The 22,781-nt window shown below is 49.1% G+C and overlaps 1 protein-coding gene across 1 annotated transcript; it reads left to right on the plus strand.

Annotated features, from left to right (window-relative positions):
* Nucleotides 1–4,619: 4,619 nt before the first annotated feature.
* On the plus strand, nt 4,620–8,852 carry AP5S1 (adaptor related protein complex 5 subunit sigma 1). The gene is made up of 3 exons (XM_004433792.3): nt 4,620–4,942; nt 6,224–6,412; nt 7,713–8,852. The coding sequence occupies exons 2-3, from the start codon at nt 6,240–6,242 to the stop codon at nt 8,137–8,139; spliced, it is 600 nt and encodes a 199-aa protein (XP_004433849.1). The 5' UTR covers nt 4,620–4,942; nt 6,224–6,239; the 3' UTR covers nt 8,140–8,852.
* Nucleotides 8,853–22,781: the final 13,929 nt, after the last annotated feature.

Consider the following 22,781-nt stretch of genomic DNA (forward strand, 5'->3'; position numbering starts at 1 on the left):
TTTGATTGTCATATACAGCAAAGGGCTCTGTTAACTGTCAAGTGCTGAGCCTACGTGCCCTGATGTGGCAGGAGCAGGGGTTCACGCACCTTGACCCAGCCTGGGGTCTGACTCTCCTACATCGAAATATTAGTCCTAATTTTTTCCTTAAGTCAGATTCTTAAGAAAGTTAAAGTGACTCTTTGGAGTTAACTGGCTGTATGTCACTGGCTTGCGTCCCTCCACTGACGACAGCTCATGACCATCTAGAAACTTATGATTTCTAAGAAGTCTTTATCCTTGGAATTGAACACACAGGCACCCTCCTTTCCAGAGGTAATGAAACTGTTGATGGTGCAGAAAGGAAGGATGTTTAGACAAGGAGGTCCACGGCCACGTGGAATCTGGAAACAATCGGGAGAGGGAAGTTGAGTAAGGATGGAGAAGTTGCTGTTGTGCAGCCATGAAAGTCACGCCTTGAGAGAATGCTAGATGACATGGAGTTATCCACAGTCTATTGTCCAAAGACAGTTGGTTATGGGACAGAAGGCAAGAAGCATTCCCACCCAACCCACCAGGGCGTTTGTGCGGGTGCCAGGAGTGCCGCAGGGGTTGCCTCCGCCCCACCCAGCCTACACCCCACACCAGCACACACACCCCTCGGAGGGGGTGGTGACCGCAGCTGCCAGGCTCTGAGTCAGCGGGGCCTGGGGCAGCGGGAGGGGAAGGGGCCTCACGTGGCTGGGCCTGAGCTGCCTCGTGGGGCCTCCTGGCTCTCAGCCCTGCAGGAAGCGTGGCTGTTTGAAAGGACGAATCACACACGGCCTCATGCTCCTGGGGCCCAGCCAAGACTACTTCCATGGGGTCTGGGGCTCCCTGACGGGAGGGTGGGGGGGGCCTCCCGGGTTGGGATTGGGAGCACTGGGGAATGAGGTCATCCAATTGGGCTGGGAACGGATCTCCTGAAGTTGGGTTGTAGAGGGAAAGCAGGGCTAGGGTTATAGCCTCCTGGAGCTAGGGGTGGGGATCTGAGCCTGCCCCTGCGGTGACCATGAGGGGACAGGGGGACAAGGGGACACACGAGGGGAGGGGAAGGGGCAGGCTGAAATCTATCGACATGCACACCTCCCTCAGTACATGTGTAACATCAGGAAAGTTACTTGATGTCACTGTGCCTCAATTTCCTCATCTGTGAAATAGGGATTGTAAAGCCCCTCCTTCAAAGGGTTGCGGATTGGATCAAATGAGTCAGTGGATGTAAAGCACTCAGAAGCCTTGCCTACAGCGCATGCCATACAAGAGTCTGCTGTGGCTGTTATGACCAAGGGCCAGTGTGGGGATCACAAGGAGATCAGACAGGTAAAGGGCATAAGCCTAAAAACATTTACTTGAAAGGAGCCAGCCTGAGGGTTTCCTCCCCTTTCTGCACATGGACAAGCCTCTGAGTGATGGGTTCCAGCAGAAAAGCCGAGTGGGTATGTAGGAGTCCAGTGGCCTACTGCCCCAGTCAGGGTAGCAGGAGGCTTTGGATGGGGGTTGGTGGAGACAGAGGAGGAGGAAGCCGTCTGGTGGCTTGTGGGAGGCTGCCCACACAGGACAATGGCATCTTTGAGATGGCCCAGGGAGGTGGAAGGAGACGGAACGGCAAGGTTTGCCTGACTTTGGTCCCCTTTATTCTAGGACAACCACATCGGCGCAATCTCAGCCCACGTGGATTCTCAAAGCAGAACCCCTCTTCCTGTTAGTTTCCTGCTCTACAATTCGAGAAACATCTAGACAGCCTTATCATGGAGTCATTCAAAAAACTTCGCTGCCTAGCGCTGGCAGATTTGACCTAACTGCCCTTCCCACATCCAGAAGTGGGTGGTGGCTCAGTTGATCTGGCCTGAGGTCTCAGGGTCTATAAAGATCATCAATAAGAGTTTCCAGCTGTCAAAAACCAATGGGGCTGTCTTCAGGAAGTGAGCTCCCTGTCCCTGGAGGCGTGTAAGCAGGTCCCGGGTCTGGTCCTGATGTCTGGGAGAAGCATCAAAGCTTCCCAAGCAAGGCTGCCCATCAGTGATTCAGGACCCTGCAGTGGCTTGGGTAGGTGGGGAATGGAACCAGCTTTTCAGATTGAGTCAGGGTCAGTCACCACATGCATCCCAGTGGTGGGCACCAAGGGGGATCAGAAGAGGCAAGCACCAGGCTGCCTGCCACTGTGGTGGGGCAGGCCTCACCCCAACATGAGTAGAGAGAAATGGAGGGTGGGAGTGTGGGGAAGTGGCCAAAACGAGGGGCTGCAGACAAACCGCCCCCACCTCAGAGGACCACTGAGAGGAGCAGGGCAGGGGAGTGGGGCAATGGGCACCTCTGCCCACAGCCAGAGGAGGGGGAGGGGAAACAATGGGAAGGTCCGGCCCCATCCAGGCAAGTCGGCCAGGCCTCAAATTCAGCCACCTGCTTCCTTCCAGCTCCTCTATTTTTTTGGAGTGCTTATTTTCCTCTTCTTCCTTCTCTCCTGTTTCTGTCTCTATCACACACACATACTCTATCCATATCCTACAAACTCACATCTGCATCTAGCGTGTGCCCGGCCCCCATGCAATCTCTAGGGTAATCACTATAAAAGCCTTGCACACAAGAACACGTACACAGAGAGTCCCACCACACTCACTGTTCCATTTTGTCTTCAGGGCAGGGCTTGTAACTCTAGGAAGCACCGGGAAGTTCAGCTTGTCCATCCCCCTGCCCCTGAGGTGCCACCAGACCAGAAGGCCCCACCTGTTTCCAGTGCTGACAGGGCCTCTCTGACACCTTCTCTTATCCTGACTCTGCATTAATGGTTGGCAACATTTAGTGATTTACTGAGTGCCGACGATGTGCCAGGCTCCACCCTGCCGACTTCACAGGCTGCGTCCCTTAGGAATGAGCTAGGGTGCATGTAACAGAAACTCCACACAGCGGTTTAACAAAACGTATGTGCTGCTCACTTGGCAAGAAGGCTCTACAGCGTCTCAGGGGCCCCAGGCTCCTTCCTGTCTCACTGTCCTCAGCACGTGGCTTTTGACCTCAGCGGCACAAGTTGGCTGAGGGCTGCATAAAGTCAGGAATGGCACCTGAGTCTGCCCCACTTATTTGAAGACCACCTCCATCTGGGTCCCGCACTGCCTCCAGGGTAGTGGCTCAGGCCAGCTTCTCACTGCTGTCTCCTCCATGTAGCTCACACTAGGCCGGCCCCTCAGGGGCCTAGGACTTGGAGTGGACTCACTGCCTGAGGAATGGACAGAGCCCGGAAGACTGGCTTCCAGATGCCAAGTGGCTCCCAGCAACCAGAGCCCTCTGCCAGCTCTATTGTAATCAGCTGGCAGACATGAGTACTGGCTGACAGTGATAGGGACCATGGACCAGGCACTGAGCCAACATCACCCCCAGCCTTGTGGCTGAGGCCCCACGCTGTCTCTGGGCCTGCCCCTCCACTTACAGATATATTTGCGTGTTGCACCTGTGGTCGAAATGCCCACATGCTCTGGCCAGCCCCCGGGCCACTTCCTCCAGCCTTCCTTCAGTGGCCCCTGCCCAAGTCCTATGGCCAGAGGGGCCCAGAGTACACACCCTTGGAGCACCCTGGCTCCAGGGTCCCTGCGTGGGCTGCCCTGCTCTGTCCTTCATTTGTTCAGTCACTAATGAGTGTGTTCAGGTGGGCTCTAGGCCTGCCTTGTGCACAGCCCTGGGGAGTGAACCTGGACACCAAAGCCTGGCTGTATCCCATGAGAGACATCACCACCACAGGCAGACCCTCACGATGGGTGCAAAATAGGCTAATGGGCAGTCAGGCAGGAAGGCTTCCCTTAAGTTTTGGTCTGAGCACATTATGAAGGGCAAAAAAAGGGGAAGAAAGAGCATTCCATGCTGAGAAACAGCCAAGGTGGGGCCTCTGAGGCACAGAACACTGGGACACATCTGAGGAGGCTCCAGCATTCACGTGCCAAGAGGTAAAGGCTGGTGTACGTGTGTGTGTGCACGTGTATGTTCCCAGGGCAGGCAGTGAGGCCCAGACAGGCCTCGTGCAGCCCCAACCACCTCTGGGCCTCCCCCGAGTAGGGCTTTTATCCCGCTGCAGCTCTGGGGGCGGTGCCTGCAGTGCCCCTTTAAGGTTTAAGGCATAAGCCTCTTTACTATACCTTTGATGGCCTCCCTCAGAGAGGGGTCGAGGAGCCAGCATGTTAGAGGTGGGAACGTGAAAGGAAAAACTGGTCAGCCTACTAAACCCTATGAGGCTTCACTGGGGCCCAACGAAGTGACTGACCTGCCAGGGACACACAGCTGGTCACAGGGTTGGGACCAGGGTTTGAATCGTTCTACTCCAAACCGAGCCCTGGTCTTAACCCACCGCAGGAACCCACAACCCAGAATCCCCCCCAAAACGGCCTAAATATACGTTATTTCCTCCCGAAGTCATAATTTCCAAGGTTACGGCCCAGGAAGCTGCATTTTAACACGTGCCCCAGTGGTTCCCAGACACAGCGGTCAGTTGGCGAATTCGGCCCTGCGCCTCCAGGCCCCGCAAGCCGCTGGGAGGGGCCGCGGCGTCCGGCCTCTTCCGGAAGGTCCACACGCCAGGCCGCGGCGCCCCCTCGCGGCCGCTGGGGGCGGTGGCCTGGGGCTCGGCTGGTCCAGGAAGTTCCAGCACGAGCCCTGTGTAGCCGGGCTAGGAGTGACTGGTGTGAGTCCTGCCGGGAGCTCGGAGGAGAGAGTTGACGACAAAAGTCGCCGCGCCCGGTGTCCAGACAGAACGCCACCCGCGCCCCGCGGTTGAAGCAGGGCACGGGACATGAAGACACCGCCCACCCGGCGCGCGTCATGCTGGTGCGCGTGTCCGCGACTAGCGTGCGCGGGCGCCCGGGGGTCGTGCAACCACCGTTGCTTTCCTGCTGTCGAGTGAGGCGCCTGTTATTAGAAGTCCGCGGGCGCGGAAGGAAGGGTGAGTGCGACGCCTTGAGGATAGCGCCCCGGGGTTGCAGGGCCTCACACTTAGTGTGGGGTGCCCCGCGTAGGCCTGGCTGACTGGAGCAAGGAACTACAACCCCCAAAATGCACTGCGCCGCAGGGTTGCGCGAGGCAGTGACGTAGAGGTTCTTGGCCGCTACTATTTGTCTATGGGGGTTGGGGACGTGGAGGCGAAGGTTGATGACGCGCTCTTCCTGCAGCTAGAAGGTCACTGGAGGTCAGCGGGCTCCCGTTGTCAAAGTGCCTTTTGGAACCTTCCAGTTTGATCAGTTTAAACTGTCGATTTATTTACCCTTAACTACAGATATCTGCTGAGTGTGTACCTGCTGCCTTTCAACCCCAGGCTGGCCACTGAGCCAGCTGGACGCTATTATTATTATTTAATTATTTAGTAGTCTTTATTTTGAAATAATCTCAAACTTACAGAAAACTTCAACTATTTTCTTTTTTTTTAACTTTTTAAAAAATTATTTATTTATTTATTTATTTTTCCCCAAAGCCCCAGTAGATAGTTGTACGTCATAGTTGCACATCCTTCTAGTTGCTGTATGTGGGACACGGCCTCAGCATGGCTGGACAAGCGGTGCGTTGGTGCGCGCCCGGGATCCGAACCCAGGCCACCAGTAACGCAGCGCGAGCACTTAACCGCTAAACCATGGGGCTGGCCCTCAACTATTTTCTGATAAAGAACTCCCGTATACTTCTGATAATTAAGTTAGTTGCAGCTATGATGCCCCTTGATCTCTATATTTAGAGGTACTTCAGTGTGTATTTTCTAAAAACAAGGAAATTCTCCTACATTCAAAACCAAGTAACATTGATCAAGACTGTTATCTGACTTGTAGTCCATATTTAAATGCTTCCAGTTGTCCTAATAATAATGCCCTATGTTGAAACTACCTTTTTCTTGGCCTGGGATCCCGTCCAGGGTCACACTTTGCATCCAGCTGTCCTGTTGTTTTAGTGTCCTTCAGTGTGGAGCAGCTCCCTGGCTTCCCTGACTCTTATGACTTTGACACTTTTGAAGATTCTTGGCCAGTCGTTTTGTAGAACTGGGTTTGGGGTTGTCTGAGATTTCTTCACCACTGGACTCTTATGGGCAGAGGTGGTGCTGACCAGATGCCTATTCAGAGGCTGGGAATGTGTCTTGGGTAGCCGAGGAGGACCACTGACTGGCCACGCCAGTCTCCAGACATGCTCCCAGACCCTTTCTGTGATTGCACTCATCTCACCGAGGTCTCTGGCTTCCCTGTAGCACCCACCCTGGAGCAATGGTCCACGCTTTCGTCATCCACACATTGCGGGCCCCAATGGCTGAGGAAGGTCTTTGCCGAGTGCTCTACTCCTGTGTGTTTGGTGCTGAGAATTCACCCGATGACCCACGGCCACATGGCGCTGAGAGGGACAGGCTTCTCCGCAAGGAACAGATTTTGGCTGTGGCCAGGTAACCGCCCAGCCCAGCCCCTGCCCTTCTTTGAACACATGCTAAATTGTGTTAGGTTTTCTGGGGGGCACAGAGAAACAGGAGGACTAAGAAGCAGAGAGAAAGTTTTAGAGTAGCATTTTCCAAAGAGTCTTCCACACTTGTTCACAAGTGTTACATGAAAAAGAGTTAAAGAAATAATAATGCTATTTATCATGATCATTACTATTAGCATTTATTGAGCCTGTAAGTATGTGTTAAGCATTTATGTTCTGAGCATTTCATGTATGTGAACTCATTTCATCCTTGTAACAGTCTTTTGAGGTAGGTACAGTTATTATCCTACCTTACTGATGAGTAAACTGAGGTACAGAGAGTTTAAGGAACTTACCCTGGCTAAGGTTACGTGGCTAGAAAGCGACAGAGCTGGGATTTGACTATAGGCACCAGAACCGGGTACAGATTAAACATGCATTGCAATTAGGGAGTTCTCAGGGTCTGTAGTGTGCCTTTAAGCTTTATGAATCTCTAAAGAGGAGAGAAAATATGGTACCTGGGAACTCTTTGTGCCCAGAGCCTCCCAAAAGCCTGCGATCCACAGAGCATAGTTTAGAAACGCTGTTCCAGATGGGGTGGCTGGCCTTGGACCTTCCCATCCCAGACCCAGGTAGAGCCAGCAGGGGCAAGACTCTCTTGGCACCTCTGTGTTCTGGGTGGGGGATTAACACCCAGGGGTAGCTCTGTGCCAGCTTCCTGCCATCCCCTTGTTCCTCTGGGTCTCCTCCCCCTCGTGGCACAGAAAACCAAACAGATGCCTTTAAGACTGGCTGTGCACAACCCTAATTGGAAGGTGGTTCAGGAGGGCTCATAGAGTGCTTCAAAAACCTAGATGGCCAAATGGAAAGTCTGTCTTTTTTATTTGGAGAGGGTTGCAGGATAGGACGAGAGTAGAGAGCTTGGACAGCCTGGGTTGGATGTGGCTTTCACTCCACTTCTCATTGCTTGCTTTTCTTTATGTTGAGCAGGCCTCTGTGAAGCAGGTAGCTCAGGATCTTCTTCCCCTGGTGCGTTTCCCCAGCCCAAGAAGCTGTATTCAAAACCTTCCTTCTCTTGGCCACATGGAGTGAAGTGGTTCAGGGCCTGAGGGCTGGAGCATGGATTCCCATCTGGGTTCATGCTTCCTGCTCTGTGGCTCTGGGCGGGTCACTTAGTCTCTCTGGGGCTTGGATTCTACATCTGAGATATGGGGATAATGGCAGCTCGCAGGTCCAGGCATGGTCATGAAGATGACAGAAGTCAGTGACCTGCCCGCTCTCTCCAGGCAGGTGGAGTCCATGTGCCGGCTGCAACAACAGGCGTCTGGCCGGCCCCCCATGGATCTGCAGCCCCAGTCCTCGGATGAGCCAGTGCCCCTGCATGAGGCCCCACGTGGGGCCTTCCGCCTGGCGGCAGGGGACCCTTTCCGGGAGCCGCGGACGGTGGTGTGGCTGGGCGTGCTCTCATTAGGCTTTGCCCTGGTGCTGGACGCCCATGAGAACCTACTGTTGGCCGAGGGCACGCTCCGGCTGCTGGCACGCCTCCTCCTTGACCACCTCCGGCTGCTGGCCCCTGGTGCCAGCCTCCTGCTGCGGGCTGACCGCATCGAGGGCATCCTCACCCGCTTCCTGCCCCATGGTCAGCTGCTCTTCCTCAACGACCAGTTTGTCCAGGGTCTAGGGAAGGAATTCAGTGCTGCCTGGCCCCGCTGACGCCTTACTGGGTTGGGACTTCCTGAGAAGGCAAGGAGGGAGGATGGGGATGGGGACGGACAGACACACAGCCAGGTGAAGCTTGGCGTCTTCCTTCCCAGCCTGCTCCCCACTCTGGTGTGTTGCCACACCCAGGACAAGTGGATGGGACAAACTGGCAGAAAAGGGGTCGGGCAGAGGGTGGAGGGGAGGGATCGCAGAGCATCCTGTGCCCAGAGCTGCTGTGTGACTTACTCAAACCAATGCAGTGGGCCAGCCCTGCTTGCCCTTGACCCCGCTTGCTCCCGTCCCTGCCAGCCAACCCCACACGGTCCACCAGCCGCTAGTGCTGGGGCGGTGTGGAGCAGCTGCCTGGAACTCGGCCCTCTTTCTTCTTCCAAACCTGCAGTCATCACAGAGCGAAAGGACTCTGAGATTCCATGGTGGGGGAGCCGGCCCCTGCCTTTGCACCCACTGAGGCACCATTGTCAGCAAGGATTTTGTTGGTGAAAGCCTTGCTTGGTGTCCAGCCCACCGCAGTTTACAGTGTGTCAGTCATTCAGCAGGGGGATTTTGTAGCTCCTTTTGGGCCCAGCCGTGCCCACCGGGCAGCTTCGAGATAATCATGGGCTTCCCTTGTCTGCAGGAAGAGAAGGTGCCATCAGGTGGGTGCGAGAGGTCTGGCCTGGGTGATGTTGTCTTTCCCATTTTGAATTAAAAGCTGTGTGATTTCACCTTCTGTTTCTGTGAGTGTCATTAACGCACGTCTGCTTCTGTGAGTATGTGAGCCTCTCTGTGTGGCCCTGAGCCGGAGGTCTGAGCCTTTGTGGTCAAGGATGCCTCCAAGGGGCTTCTTGGGAGGTCTCCACCTCTTGTCCCTGACATCACCTCTGTCTCCTGTGCCTCCTTTGGATGGTAGCACTTGCTGCTTCTCCCAGAATGTGGCGGGTCGGTGTGGATCCCTGAGAAGCAGAGCCTAAGACAAGGACTGGGTGCACGCGGTTTGTGTGGGAGGTGATCCCAGGAAGCACTGGAAGGGGAGGCCGCCCATAAGGTGCCTTATCAAGGCCTGGTAGGGAGCTTAGCGCCTCTGGGAGCCAGTGCACAACAGTCACCTCTGAATGACCTCACTTGAGGGGTGAGGGGCTGTTGGTCTGGCGCTCCCTTCAGTCAGTGGTTGTGAGTTGCTCCCAGGGCAAATTCCCTGGCTTGTTCTGCCCCCAGAAAAAGCCCTCAGGCAGCATGGAGCTGGGCCTGCCTGCACAGTGCTCAGGCCCTAATGGGTGGGGCACCAAACTGCTGTTAGGGAGTCTGCAATCAGCAGCTCCTAGTTGTGGTTTAAAATGGTTCAATTGGAAAAAACCTCACTTTACATCTGTTTTCATGATCTGCCTGTTGCCTGTGAGGTGTGGCTTTCTGGCATGGGCTGAATAGCTTCCTTCTAGATGGACAAGGTGCAAGTGTCAGCCCCATCTCGTGCTTGCCAAGCGTCAGTTGCCCTTTGGCACCCAGGAAGGACCCACCCACACCCATTAGGAGGCAGCTCCTGTGATTGAGGTTTTGCCCTTCCAAGTCTGCAGCCAAGGCCGCCAGCCATTCCGTGTCTGCCACCACCACCGTCACCACTGGGACGAGGCCACCTTCTCCATCCTAGAGTGCCACAAATCACCCTCTGACACTGAAGACCTAAAGTAACCTCAGTCTGTGTGTGTGGCAAGCCATGCCACTAGAAATGTCCCACAGGCCCCTAGTGGGACACCCCTGCCCTATACAGTCTGCTCTCCTGGGCTGCCCCTCCCCTTGCTCCAGGCTGGTATTCCTGGGGGAGTGGCCGTATTCTTACAAGCGCAGGCTCCTCTGGCCTCTGTTGAGGGGCCCAAGCTAGGCTGGTCTGAAACCTTTCTGCCTATTTTTCAAACTGAACTTGAGGAAGAGGGTGAGACCCTGCTGCCCTGGAATCTGTGGGAAGTTGGGATTAGGCAGGGTTGGTGGCCTTGGTTCCCATCAGGTGGAGGAAACTGATGTGCAGAGAATGGCAGAGACTGGGACTCTGCCCTGGGGCTGCAGAGCCCTGGTTTCTGTTGTTCCAGATGCCCAGATAATACCCAGGTTTCCTTAACCCCACAAGCTTACCCAGTGCCCTTCCCGTGCATTCCCGCTTTGCCCCAGCACCTCTGAGCTGGGTTTCCACCACAACTTCTTATGCTTACCTCACGTGGGCCTGACACTCTGTTGGGTGCTATGCAGGGTACGAGGTGCCCCCAATGGTCTAGGAGGGACAGAGCTGGGCACAGATGCCTGCAAAGCAGCATAGGTTGAGTGTCACCGAATCGATCCAAAGTGCTTTAAATGTCTAAAGGATTTCCTCCTATGTTATCTCCTGGGAGTTTTATAGTTTTGTGTTTTACATTTAGGGCTACGATCCACTTTGATTTAATTTCTGTGAAAGGTGTAAGTTCTGTATCACATTGATTTTTTTTGCATGTGGTGTCCAGTTGTTCCAGCACCATTTGTTGAGGAGACTGTCTTTGCTCCATTGTACTGCCTTTGCTCCTTTGTCAAAGATCCGTTGACTGTTTTTATGGGGGTCTATTTCTGGGCTCTCTATTCTGTTCCATTGATCTATTTGTCTACTTTTTCACCATTTCTATACTGTCTTGATTACTGTAGCTTGATAGCAAGTCTTGAAGTTGGATAGTGTCAGTCCTCCAACTTTGTTCTCCTTCAATATTTTGTTGGCTATTCTGAGTCTTTTGCCCCTTCATATGAACTTTAGAATAAGTTTGTCAATATCCACAAAATTACTTGCTGGATTTTGACTGGAAGTACACTGAATCTATAGATCAAGTTGGGAAGAACTGACAACTTGACAATATTGAGTCTTCCTATCCATGAGAATGGAATATCGCTCCACTTATCTGGTTCTTCTTTGATTTCTTTCATCAGAGTTTTGTAGTTTTCCTCATATAGACTTGTACATATTTTGTTAGATTTATACCTAAATATTTCATTTGTAGGGGTGTTAATGTAAATGGTAATGTATTTTTAATTTCAAATTCTACTTGTTCGTTGTTGGTGTAGAGGAAACTGAATGACTTTTTAATATTAACCTTATATCCTGCAACCTTGCTATGACCGTTTATTAGTTCCAAGAGTTTTTTTGTTGATTCTTTCAGATTTTCTACATAGACAGTCATGGCATCTGTGAACAGACACAGTTTTATTTCTTCTTTCCCAATCTGTATAACTTTTATTTCCTTATCTTGTCCTAATTGCATCAACTAGGACTTTCAGTACAATGTTAAAAAGGAGTTGTGAGGGGCCGGCCTGGTGGCGCAAACGGTTAAGTGTGCGCGTTCCGCTGCGGTGGCCCGGGGTTCGCCAGTTTGGATCCTGGGCGCGCACCGACGCACTACTTGGCAAGCCATGCTGTGGCAGCGTCCCATATAAAGTGGAGGAAGATGGGCACAGATAGAAACAATAGACTGTCTTTTATCTCTCAAGTGTGGTACGCCCAGGACCACATGTCCCTTTCCCAGACGATAAGCTGCTTGTTACAGCAGAGGAAGCAATCATGTCGCTTTGCAAGTCTCCTGCTACAAGGCCCCCTGTGTTCAGAAGTTATGCTGGCTTGCTTTCTACATCGCTGTTAGTGAATACGAATGATCTTTCCCCTCTGTTCTGAAAGAGGTTCGAGTTATGATTGGGTAGTACCACAGTCCTACGATTTCTGGCCCCAGGAAAGGTGAGTAAAAAAGTGGTCAGAACTCCTCCTCTCATTGGCCTGGCAGTGGTCAGAATGACAGCTTCTATGTCCACCCCAATTATACAAGCCATGCCAGCTCAAGGGCCCAGAAGTCTTTGGACCAGCTAAGACTCCACCTTAAACAAGAGCCAAGAGCAGAGCGTTTACTCTCTGGACATTGCTTGGGGTTGATACTTGATCAGAAGTAAAAGGGCATTAAGGGGCCGGCCCCGTGGCTTGGCGGTTAAGTGCACACACTCCGCTACTGGCACCCAGGTTTGGATCCCGGGCACGCACTGACGCACCGCTTGTCTGGCCATGCTGAGGCAGTGTCCCACATACAGCAACTAGAAGGATGTGCAACTATGACATACAACTATCTACTGGGGCTTTGGGGAAAAAAAGGGAAAGAAAAGGAGGAGGATTTGCAATAGATGTTAGCTCAGGGCCGGTCTTCCTCAGCAAAAAGAGAAGGATTGGCATGGATGTTAGCTAAGGGCTGATCTTCCTCACACACACACACAAAAAAAGGCATTAAAACCCTTTGACAGGTCGGTCTCTGGCTCATGTGGTCCTGTAACATCCATGTGATGAAAACGAAGTCAGTCCTGGCCCACAGTGGAGGCTTCCCTGACTGGGAGAGGCCCTACGATGTAGGTGGCTGATAGCAAAAGTGATGAGCAAAAATCAGCAACTTTCCTATGTCCATGAATGATGAGTTAGTAAATATAAGGAAAGACAAGATCCCAGTCAGGATAAAGACAACAAATGTAAAATGCCTAGGATCAGACATAATTAGAAATACATCAGGTCAATACAAAGACGACCATGAACTAAACTGAGGTGCTAAAACCAGTGGGTGAAAGGTTGATGAGGAACAGGATTTTTACATAGCCTCAAAGTACCCCTCCATGAATTACTTATTAACTAAAAATGGGAGATAGTAAATCTACTGTGGAGAAAACTGGAGGGCACCCCTTTACCAAATGATCAAAGTGAACATCCCCAGTAATGGGACAGACAGACAGCTTGTGCCTCCTGATGTGCAAGAAGGACAGGACATCACTTCTGAGTGTCAAAAGTGCTTAACTTAACAAAAAATCAGGAGAAAACCACAGACAAACACAAGTAGAGGGAAATTCTGTCCTGTACTCTTCAAACATACCAAGGCAGTGAAAGGCTGAGGAACTGTGTCAGATTAAAGGAACGTGACAACTCAAGGTGCTGTGTGATCACAGGTTGGATCCTGAATCCAGAAAAAATAACTGTTATTGTCAGGGCCTTATTGGGACAATGATGGGACCTGGAAGCCACAGGCCTTCAAGGGATCTATGGGTAGAATTCAGGGGGATTCTGCCAACTTGGGGAAAAAAAATTGCATCTTTTTCACGTCACTAACTGAAATTAACATTTCCCTCTTTTTGTTTTTTTTTGGAAAATGTTTACAGTTTTATGAGGTACAGTTGGCATACAATGAGCTACTGTAAGGATAAATAAAATGATTTTTTTAAATTTAATAAGGGGGGTAGCTGCTTCTCCCCTCACCTTAGGATGTCTCCTTAAAAACATCATCGGCCCGGGCCGGCCCTGTGGCTTGGTGGTTAAGTGCGCGCGCTGCGATGCTGGCAGCCCGGGTTCGGATCCCGGGTGCGCATCGAGGCACCACTTCTCTGTCCATCCTGAGGCCGAGTCCCACATACAGCAACTAGAAGGGTGTACAGCTATGACATACAACTATCTACTGGGGCTTTGGGGGCAAAAAATAAAATAAATAAAATCTTTAAAAAAAAAAAAAAAAACATCATAGGCCCGACTGTGACTGTTTGGTCAGAAAATTGAAAAACGCAGTTTCCAGATTTCACAATGCAAGCCTTCCCACCTTAGAACTCTGCTGCTGAACCTCTGAAATTAACCCAGGAGTCTCCTGTGAGGTGGACGGGAGACTGTCGCACAGTTCTTTCCTTTGTCTCCCAGGGAGATGAGAGAAGTTTTAATTGTTCGTTCTTCTACTTTGCTGTATAAAACATGTGAAATGCTGCCCAGACTTCGTAGTGTCTCGTGAAGCACCTGCATGTTTGTAATCCAATTTCATTTCCAATGGTGGTGTTTTCTCTCTCCTCTATATTGTTGCATTGGGATCTTTCTGTTGGCGAGATTCTTTACTTCCCCAACAGTACATGTATTTAAAGTGTACAGTTTGATGAGATTTGACATATGTATACAGCCGTGAAACCAACACAATCAAGATCATGAACATATCCATCATCCCTCCAAAAGTATGCCTTTTGTAATTTCCTTCCTTTTTAAATGTCAGCCACAATGGTATTAGCAGAATGTGAGACTTGGTCACCAAAAGAAATTATAGATATTTTCATATCACAATAGAGTTGATGCAGATACCTTGGACTATCATTTATGCATGACACTACTTAAATATTTATTTACTGAAACAAACATTTGTTTAATAGTTTGATAATTATATTTCAATATAATTGGGGTTTTTTGGTTTTTTTTTGGTAACTCTATGTATCTTTAAATGCCTTTAAAAACATTGTTCTGGCCTATAGACTTTACCAGACAGCCCAAGGAGTCACTGGCCCGAACCAGGTTAAGCCCCCATGCTCTAAAGAACAGAACAGCCCCATGGATGAGACCCTCATGCTCTGGCCTGTCCCACTTGGCCCCTCCCCTAAGCAAGCCAACTCATGGATGTGCACAGAACTCCCTCAGTGCTTTTTATTGCCTCATTTTTTTTTTCTTTGAGGAAGATTGGCCCTGAGCTAACATCTGTTGCCAATCTTTCTCTTTTTCTTTTTTCTCCCCGAAGCCCCAGTGCATAGTTGTATATTGTAGTTGTAGGTCTTTCTAGTTCTTCTATGTCGGATGCCGCCTCAGCATGGCTTGATGAGTGGTGAGTAGGTCCTCGCCCAGGATCCCAACCGGTGAACCCCCGGCCACCAAAGTGGAATACACGAACTGAACCACTATGCCACTGGGCTGGCCCCTATTGCCTCATTTTTAATGCAAACAAAGTTCACCAGACATTTGGGGAAAGCCTGCAACACAAAAGATAACCTAAATAAGCAAACTGCAAAAAATGGTTTCAGAGGAAAACCATGCAGGAAACATAAGAGAAATGAAAAAAAAAAAGAAAGGCTCTCTAATTACTGTTCTCAGTAATTAGATTCAGGAAGATATCACATCCATAAAGCAAAGACAAGAACAACAGAGTACAAGAACGAGTTCTCAGAAAATAAAAATATTATTTCTTACATTAAAAATTAATTAGAAGATTTGGAAAATAAAGTTAAGGAATCCAGGAGACGGGTCAAAATAAAGGGACAGAAAAGGCAAGATACAGGGAATCTTATTGCTTTGCACAAAAAAGAAAGGTACCTGAGATTGCTGGCTAGTTCCAGGAGGGGAAGGTATGGGGGGTACTGTGGATGAGTGTGGTAGATTGCCCTGACTGTTCATCCCAGCCTTTATTCATACCCTTGCAAAGTGGCTTTACATCACCTTCTGGAAGAGGTGGAGTCTCTTTGCACTCACCTTGAATCTGGGTCAGCCTTGTCACTTGCTTTGGCCAACAGAATGTGGCAGAAGTGATATGCCATTTTGGAGCCCAGACCTAAAGGCCATTTTGTGCTCTCTCTTCGAAACCTGCCCAGCCATCATGAAAACAAGCCTAGGCTAGCCTGCTGGAGGATGAGAGACGATGTGGAGCAGAGATGATCCGTCCCAGCTGAGCCCATCCTAGGCCGGTCATTTCCCAACAGAATTGGCAACTGACTGCAAAAGCATGAGTGAGCCCAGATAAGATGAGAACTGCCTAGCTAAACCCAGCCCCAAATCACCAACCTGCAGAACTTTGAGCTAAATAAACAGTTGCTATGTTAGTCTGTTACGTTTTGGGGTAGCTTTTCTACTCAGCAAAAGCCAACTAAAACAACTATCTCTACCTCCTTATAGGGTGCTTTCCTATATTTTGCAGAGGCTGGAAACTACATTTCCCAGACACCTTTGCAACTAGAGTTATGAATATAAAATAAGGTCTGACAATTAGATGCTCTGTCAGAGATTTGGGGGGCAGAGGCTGTCTTCTTGCTGTCACTTCTTTTTTTTTTTTTTGGTGAGGAAGATTGGCTCTGAGCTAACATCTGTGCCCATCTTCCTCTATTTTGTATGTGGGATGCCACCACAGCACAGCTTGTTGAGCAGTGCGTTGGTCCACACACAGGATTTGAACCTGGGAACCCTGGGCCGCCAAAGTGGAGCTCTCGAACTTAACCACTACGAACTTAACCTGGTGAGGCTGGCCCTTGCTGTCACTTCTCACAGCAAGGAGACAAAGATGTGAGGGTCTAGAGCCAGTCTCAGCAGTCAGACTCAGCATTCCTGCATCAACCAGAAGTTGAGACAGAGCCGTGTGGAGCTGGGGGTGGCAGCAGTGGCCTCCTCACTTCTGACCATGGTTATGGTGATGTGCTCTTGACCTCAGTTACTCCAGTGGCAGCCCCCTGACTCCTGTTCCTCCAGCCCCTCTCACAATTTTGTAACCAACTAATTCCCTGTATTAAATTCCTTCCTGTGAAAAAACTGACCATGTCAAGTGTTGGTGAAGAAGTGGACTGGACTGGAGCACCTGGAACCCTCAACACACTGCTGGTGGGAGTGTAAAGTGGTGTAACCACTTTGGAGAACTGTTTAGAAGCTTCGAATAAAGCTAAACTACCTGATCATCCAGCAATTTTTAAATGAGTACATAACTCCAGAAAAAGACATATATGAATGTTCATAGCAGCTTTATTCCTAATAGCCTAAATCTGGAAAAACCCCAAATATTCCATTACACATAGAATGGATAAACAAAATGTGGTATATTCATGTAATGGAATCCTACTCAGCAATGAAAAAAAAACCAGATTTCTGATATATGCAACAGCATAGATGGATGTCAAAAACAGGCTGAGTGGAAAATGCCAGACACAAAACAGTAGGTATTATATGATTTCATTTATATTAAATTCAAGAACAGGCAAAATAAACTATGATAATGGAATCAGAATAAAGATTGGAGGTGGAGATTGATAAAGAAGGAGTACAAAGGAACTTTCTCGGGAGATGGAAATATTCTAGATCTTGATCTAGGTGCTGGTCACACAGGTATTTACTTGGATAAAAATTAATCAAGTTGCACACTTAAGATTGATGTATTTCACTGAATGTAAATTATGCTTCACGAAACAAAAGCCTTCCATGCACAAAACACCTGTGGTAGTTTCTTTTTTCTGCACTGAACTCCAGATCCTGGGGGAGGGGACCTAGGACAAGAGATAGTAAGAGGGGCTGAAATCAAGCAGGGCACCAGCAGTGTGGCAGGAAGCTGAGGCCACGGAGGGATGTGGCCAGGGAGAAGCCTCCTGCATTGGGGGAGGCCCATGAATTTTAGGAACTCTGATATTTAACTTTAAAGGCATGCCCTGCTCATGCACTCATTTCCCTGTCTTCACCCCCAAACCTCAAGTAAACGTCTGCTGCCAAGCCACCTATGTCAGTGGTTCTCAGTAAGGAAGGGCAGGATGGCAGCCCCTGAGGCAGGTGACCAGCAACACAATGCTCTGAGGCCAAGGAGGAGGCCATGCTGACCACAGGGGCTGGACAGCCCTGGAGAAGCCTGCTGCAGCAGGGCCTGACCCAGGAGCTGCCCTAGACCAAGCTCCCCCTCCTTCTCCTGAGACCACTAAGAGGTAAGGTGGGCTCATACCAGTCCCTGTTACGTCCCAGATCATGGCTTGACCCATCTCACGCGGCTGATCAAGGCAAGGGTGACCTCAGGAAGCCAGAGGATTCAGATACCTTGTAGTATAGAAAAGAAAATACTAGAAGAAAAGACACCAGAGTGTCACCAGTGGTTACCTTTGGGTGGTGGCATTATGAGTACAGATTTTGGTTTTCTTCATCAAACATTTCTGTTTTTCCCCATATTAACTATATATGCATATATTAATTTTTCCCCAGCTTTATTGAACATATATAACTTTTTTGTAATAAAATTGATGGTGTGGGGACCAGCCCAGTGGCATAGTGGTTAAGTTCCCGCACTCTGCTTCGGCAGCCCAGGCTACGCAGGTTCGGATCCCAGGTGCGGACCTATGCACCACTTATCAAGCCATGCTGTGGCGGTGTCCCACATATAAAAAAAGTAGAGGAAGGTGGGCACAGATGTTAGCTCAGGCTCTAATCTTCCTCCCCCCCTCCAAAAAAATTGACAGTATGAAAAAATAAAATAATTTAAAGAATAACAGTTTAAAAACTTATTTGAAATGAGGTTGTAAAGGTAGGGATTATATTTTGTTTTTCAGTGTTGGAGAGTTCCCTGAAGGGACTCAGACTGAGAACATGTCCCTTTTTGGGGCCCTCTGGCACTATCTTTGGGCCTGACTTGACTCTCTGGGGGGAAACGTGAGCTGGTGGTTGCTGAGTCATTACATGTGAGCCACAGCCCTCTGTAGAGCACTGGCCTGGGGATATGGGCCACCTGCCCCGGGATGAGCTTTACGGGGTGGGGGGGGTGGTTCCGAGGCCTTCACTGGGGGGGGGGGGTGCTGGGGCACAGATCACTTTCTAGACTCACCTTTCACTAGTAAATGGACAATGATCAATGAATTCTACTCATGAAATAGGGCAGAATGCAATCAACAATAAAAGATAAAATAATATAAATAGCCAGAAAGGGTCAAAAGATGATTTTTAAATTTTAGTTTACTTTTTAATTTTCATCTTGAAATAATTTCAGACTTACAAAACAGTTGCAAAAATAATACAAATGTTTACATCTTATATAACCACAGTACAATGATCAAAACCAGAAAACTAACCCTGATACAAATTATTAACTAATCCAAAAGCCCTTAGTAAGATTTCATCATTTGTCCAACTGTTGTTCTTTTTCTTTATTCTTTTTTCTTTGTGAGGAAGATGAGCCCTGAGCTAACATCCGTGCCAGTCCTCCTCTTTTTGCTGAGGAAGACTGGCCCTGAGCTAACATCTGTGCCCGTCTTCCTCTACTTTTTTATATGGGGCGCCGCCACAGCATGGCTTGACAAGCGGTGCGTCAGTGCGCGTCCGGGATCTGAACCCTGGGCCACCAGCAGCGGAGCGTGCGCTCTTAACTGCTACGCCACGGGGCCGGCCCCTGATGTTCTTTTTCTATTTCAGGTCCAACCCACGGTGCCATGTTGCTTTCAGTTGTCACCTCTCTTTATTCTCTTTTAATCTGGAACAGTTCCTCAGTCTTTCCTTGTCTTTCATGGCCTTGACATTTTTGAAGAGTTATTCTGCAGTTCAGTGCTGTCCAATATAACTTTAACTGTCCAGTAGAACTTTCTGGGATGATAGAAAATTATAAAATCTATATCTGTGCTGTCCAATATGACAGCCATTAGCCACATGAAAATAGCATTTGGAATGTGGTTTGTAGGCTGAGGAACTGAATTTTACATTTTATTTAATTTTAATTAAAATAGCTACATGTGGCAAGTGGCTGCTATATTGGACAGGACAGCTATTGAATGTCCTTCATTTGGGATTTGTTAGATGTTTCTTCATGATTTGCCTCCAATTGTGAGTTTTAGCAAGAATACTATAGATGTGATGTTGTGTCCTCCTTTGGTTCCCTGACAAAGGTGGCAGGAAATCACCGAGGCCAGGATTTTTACTGTGGCAAAATATACATAAAATTTACGGTTTTAACCATTTTTAAGTGTACAGTTCTGTGGCATTAAGTACATTCACATTGTTGTGCATCCTTCCCCACCATCCATCTCCAGAACTTTTTCATCTTCCCCAACTGAAACTCTCTATCCAGTAGACACTAACTCTCCATTCTCCATTGCCCCCAGCTCCTGGCAACCAGCATTCTACCTTCTGTCTCTATGAATCTGACTACTCTAGATACCTCATAGAAGTGGAATCATACAATATTTGTCCTTTTGTGACTGGCTTATTTCACTTAGCATGATGTCTTCAGAGTTCATCCATGTTATAGCATTTGTTAGAATTTCCTTCCTTTTTAAGGCTGAATAATGTATTCTATTGTATGAATATACCACATTTTGTTTATCCATTCATTCATCAATAGACATCTGGGTTGCTTCTACCTTTTGGCTATTGTGAATAATGCTGCTATGAAGACGGGTGTACAGATATCTGTTCGAGTCCCTGCTTTCATTTCTTTGGGTATGTATCCAGAAGTGGAATTGTTGGATCATATAGTAATTCTATTTTTAATTTTTTGAGGAACCGCCATACTGTTTTCCACAGCAGCTGCACCATTTCACATTCCCACCAGCAATGTACAAGGGTTCCAATTTCTTCATGTCCTTGCCAACACTTTCTGTTTGTTTGTTTTATAATAGCCATCCTACTGGTTGATATCTGCTATAGACTGAATGTTTATGCACCCCCGCAATTCCTATATTGAAACCTAATCCCTAATGTGATGGTATTTGGAGGTGAGGTCTTTGGGAGGTGATTAGATCATAAGGGTGAAGCCCTCAAGAATGGAATTAGTGCTTTTTTATTTCATTTTATTTTTATTTTATTATTTTTTTTTGTGAGGAGATCAGCCCTGTGCTAATATCTGCCAATCCTCCTCTTTTTTTTTTTTTTTTTGCCGAGGAAGACTGGCCCTGGGCTAACATCCGTGCCCATCTTCCTCCACTTTATATGGGACGCTGCCACAGCATGGCTTGCCAAGCAGTGCGTCAGTGCGCTCCCAGGATCCAAACTGGCGAACCCCGGGCCGCCGCAGCGGATTGTGCACACTTAACCACTTGCGCCACCAGGCCGGCCCCGAATTAGTGCTTTTTAAAATGAGACCTGAAAGAGCTCCCCTGCTCCTTCCACCATATGAGGTACAGTGAGAAGACTGCGTCTATGAACCAGGAAGTGGTCCTTATCAGACATGGAATCTGCAGGCACCTTGATCTTGGACTTCCCAACCTTCAGAACCAAGAAATAAATGTTTGTTGTTTAAGCCATCCAGTCTATGGTATTTTTGTTAGAGCAGCCCAAATGGACTAAGAAAGTATTGTGTTTTTGAGGAAGCTGTATTTTTTTAATACCCTTCGAGTTCCAGCAAAGACAGGGGTGACAACTGCATTTGGAAGCCAGTCGCTACACTCCCAATGTTCTTCCTGCAAGAATTAGATATGAGGTCACTGGATTTGGGGTAGGTAGCAGGCAGGAGTAATTCTTGAACCAATCAACATTCACCCTGTCTTGGCTAAACAAGACAGAGCTGGCCAACTAACCTATGGTTAGTTGAGTTCAGGTGTGATATTAATATTTTGTAAATGCTGAACATTGTGAAATAGCCACAGGGTTACCAAGTAAAGTAATAAAATCTCACATGAAAAGAGTTCAGGCATCTTCCTGCAATTTGGTTTGGGAGTGCTGGATTTGGAGACAGGTATGTACTCAGGCATTTGCACGTGATCTCTGCCAAATCTCTTAACCCCTCATTTGTCTTTCTTTCTTCCTTTTTAAGTTGCAGTATAAAGTGTAACAATTTTTTTGGTAACAATTTTAAGTGTAAGCTGATGCATTTTTACATATGCCCAAGCCCATGTACCCACCACTCACATCAAGATATAGAACATTTCCATCCCCCTAGAAGGCTCCCTTCTACCCCACCCCTCAACACCCAGAGGTAACCAGTGAAATGATTTCTATTTATGTAGATGAGGTTTGCCTGTGTTTGAATCTTACCTTGTAACTGGGGACAGACAGCAGGTACTGTTTGTGCTTGGCTTGGTTAGTCATGGTGCCCATTCATCCTGGTAAGATTCTTCCATGTTGTGTGTATCAATAGTTTGTTCTTTTTCACTGCTGTATGCTATTCCATGGTGTCAGCACACCACAGTTTGTTTCTCCATTCTCCTGCTGATGGACATTTGGTTGTTTCCAGAGTTTGCCTGTTGTAAATAAAGCCACTATGAACATTATCTATTGTGTGTGTTTCTAGGTGGACACATACTCAGGAGTGGTTGCTGGGTGATAGGGTTGGCATATATGTAACTTTAGTAAGAACTGCCATTTTCCCAAATTTTTTAACCTCTCTTGAAAACGGGAAAAATAAACCTCTACCTGGTTATTGTGAGAGTATTTAATGGGTCCTAAGATATAAGACTTTAAGCCTGTACCTGGAACATAGTGAGCGCTCAGTAATTGCTGACCTCTGCCCCAGAGGAATGGTGAGGCTGTTGGCAAGCAGTGCAGGGAGGTACTGGCCCCAGACCCTTGCCTTAGGTGGAGAGGCCTTTCCCACACAGCACTCCGGGCCCACAGCCAGCGTGCCTGGCGAGTCAACCTTGGCGCCCCTGCCCCGCACCACTTACCCGGCCCACCCCTACCCCGCCCCGATCCTGCTTCTTCAGGCCCAGCATGTGCCTCGCCTGGCTGGGCACTCGCGCCCCTGTGCACTTTGCTTGACACCCGAGGTTTACTGAGCACTAACTGTGTGCCAGGCCCTGGGCGCCCAGGAGCGAACGACATAAAGATCTTCACTCCCTCAAACTACTCCGCGGAGGAGGGGTTGCTTCGCGTAGGAAGCGCGGAGACCGAGGTGGCCGTCGACTCCGAGATCGGCCGCCCACTCGGTTTCTAGCCAGACCCTGGACTTCCCCTGGAAGTTGCTCGAGACAAAACAAGGAAAGAAAATAATCTGCTCCTCCGTGCCCCCGCAGGAACCCAGGTCTATCCCGAGCGCCCGTCCCGCGAGGCCAGGCTCTCAAACCACCGCCGAGCGCCGGGCGCCGCAAGGCTCCTGCGGGCCGCGAGCCCCGCCCCCGCCGCCTGGCCAATGGCCGCGCGGCGCGGCCCCGACCCGACCCCGCCCTCCCTGTGGGGGAGG

Source organism: Ceratotherium simum, chromosome 21 (assembly GCF_057802395.1).
Source record: "Ceratotherium simum simum isolate JZ-2026a chromosome 21, ASM5780239v1, whole genome shotgun sequence".
Lineage (NCBI taxonomy): Eukaryota > Metazoa > Chordata > Mammalia > Perissodactyla > Rhinocerotidae > Ceratotherium > Ceratotherium simum.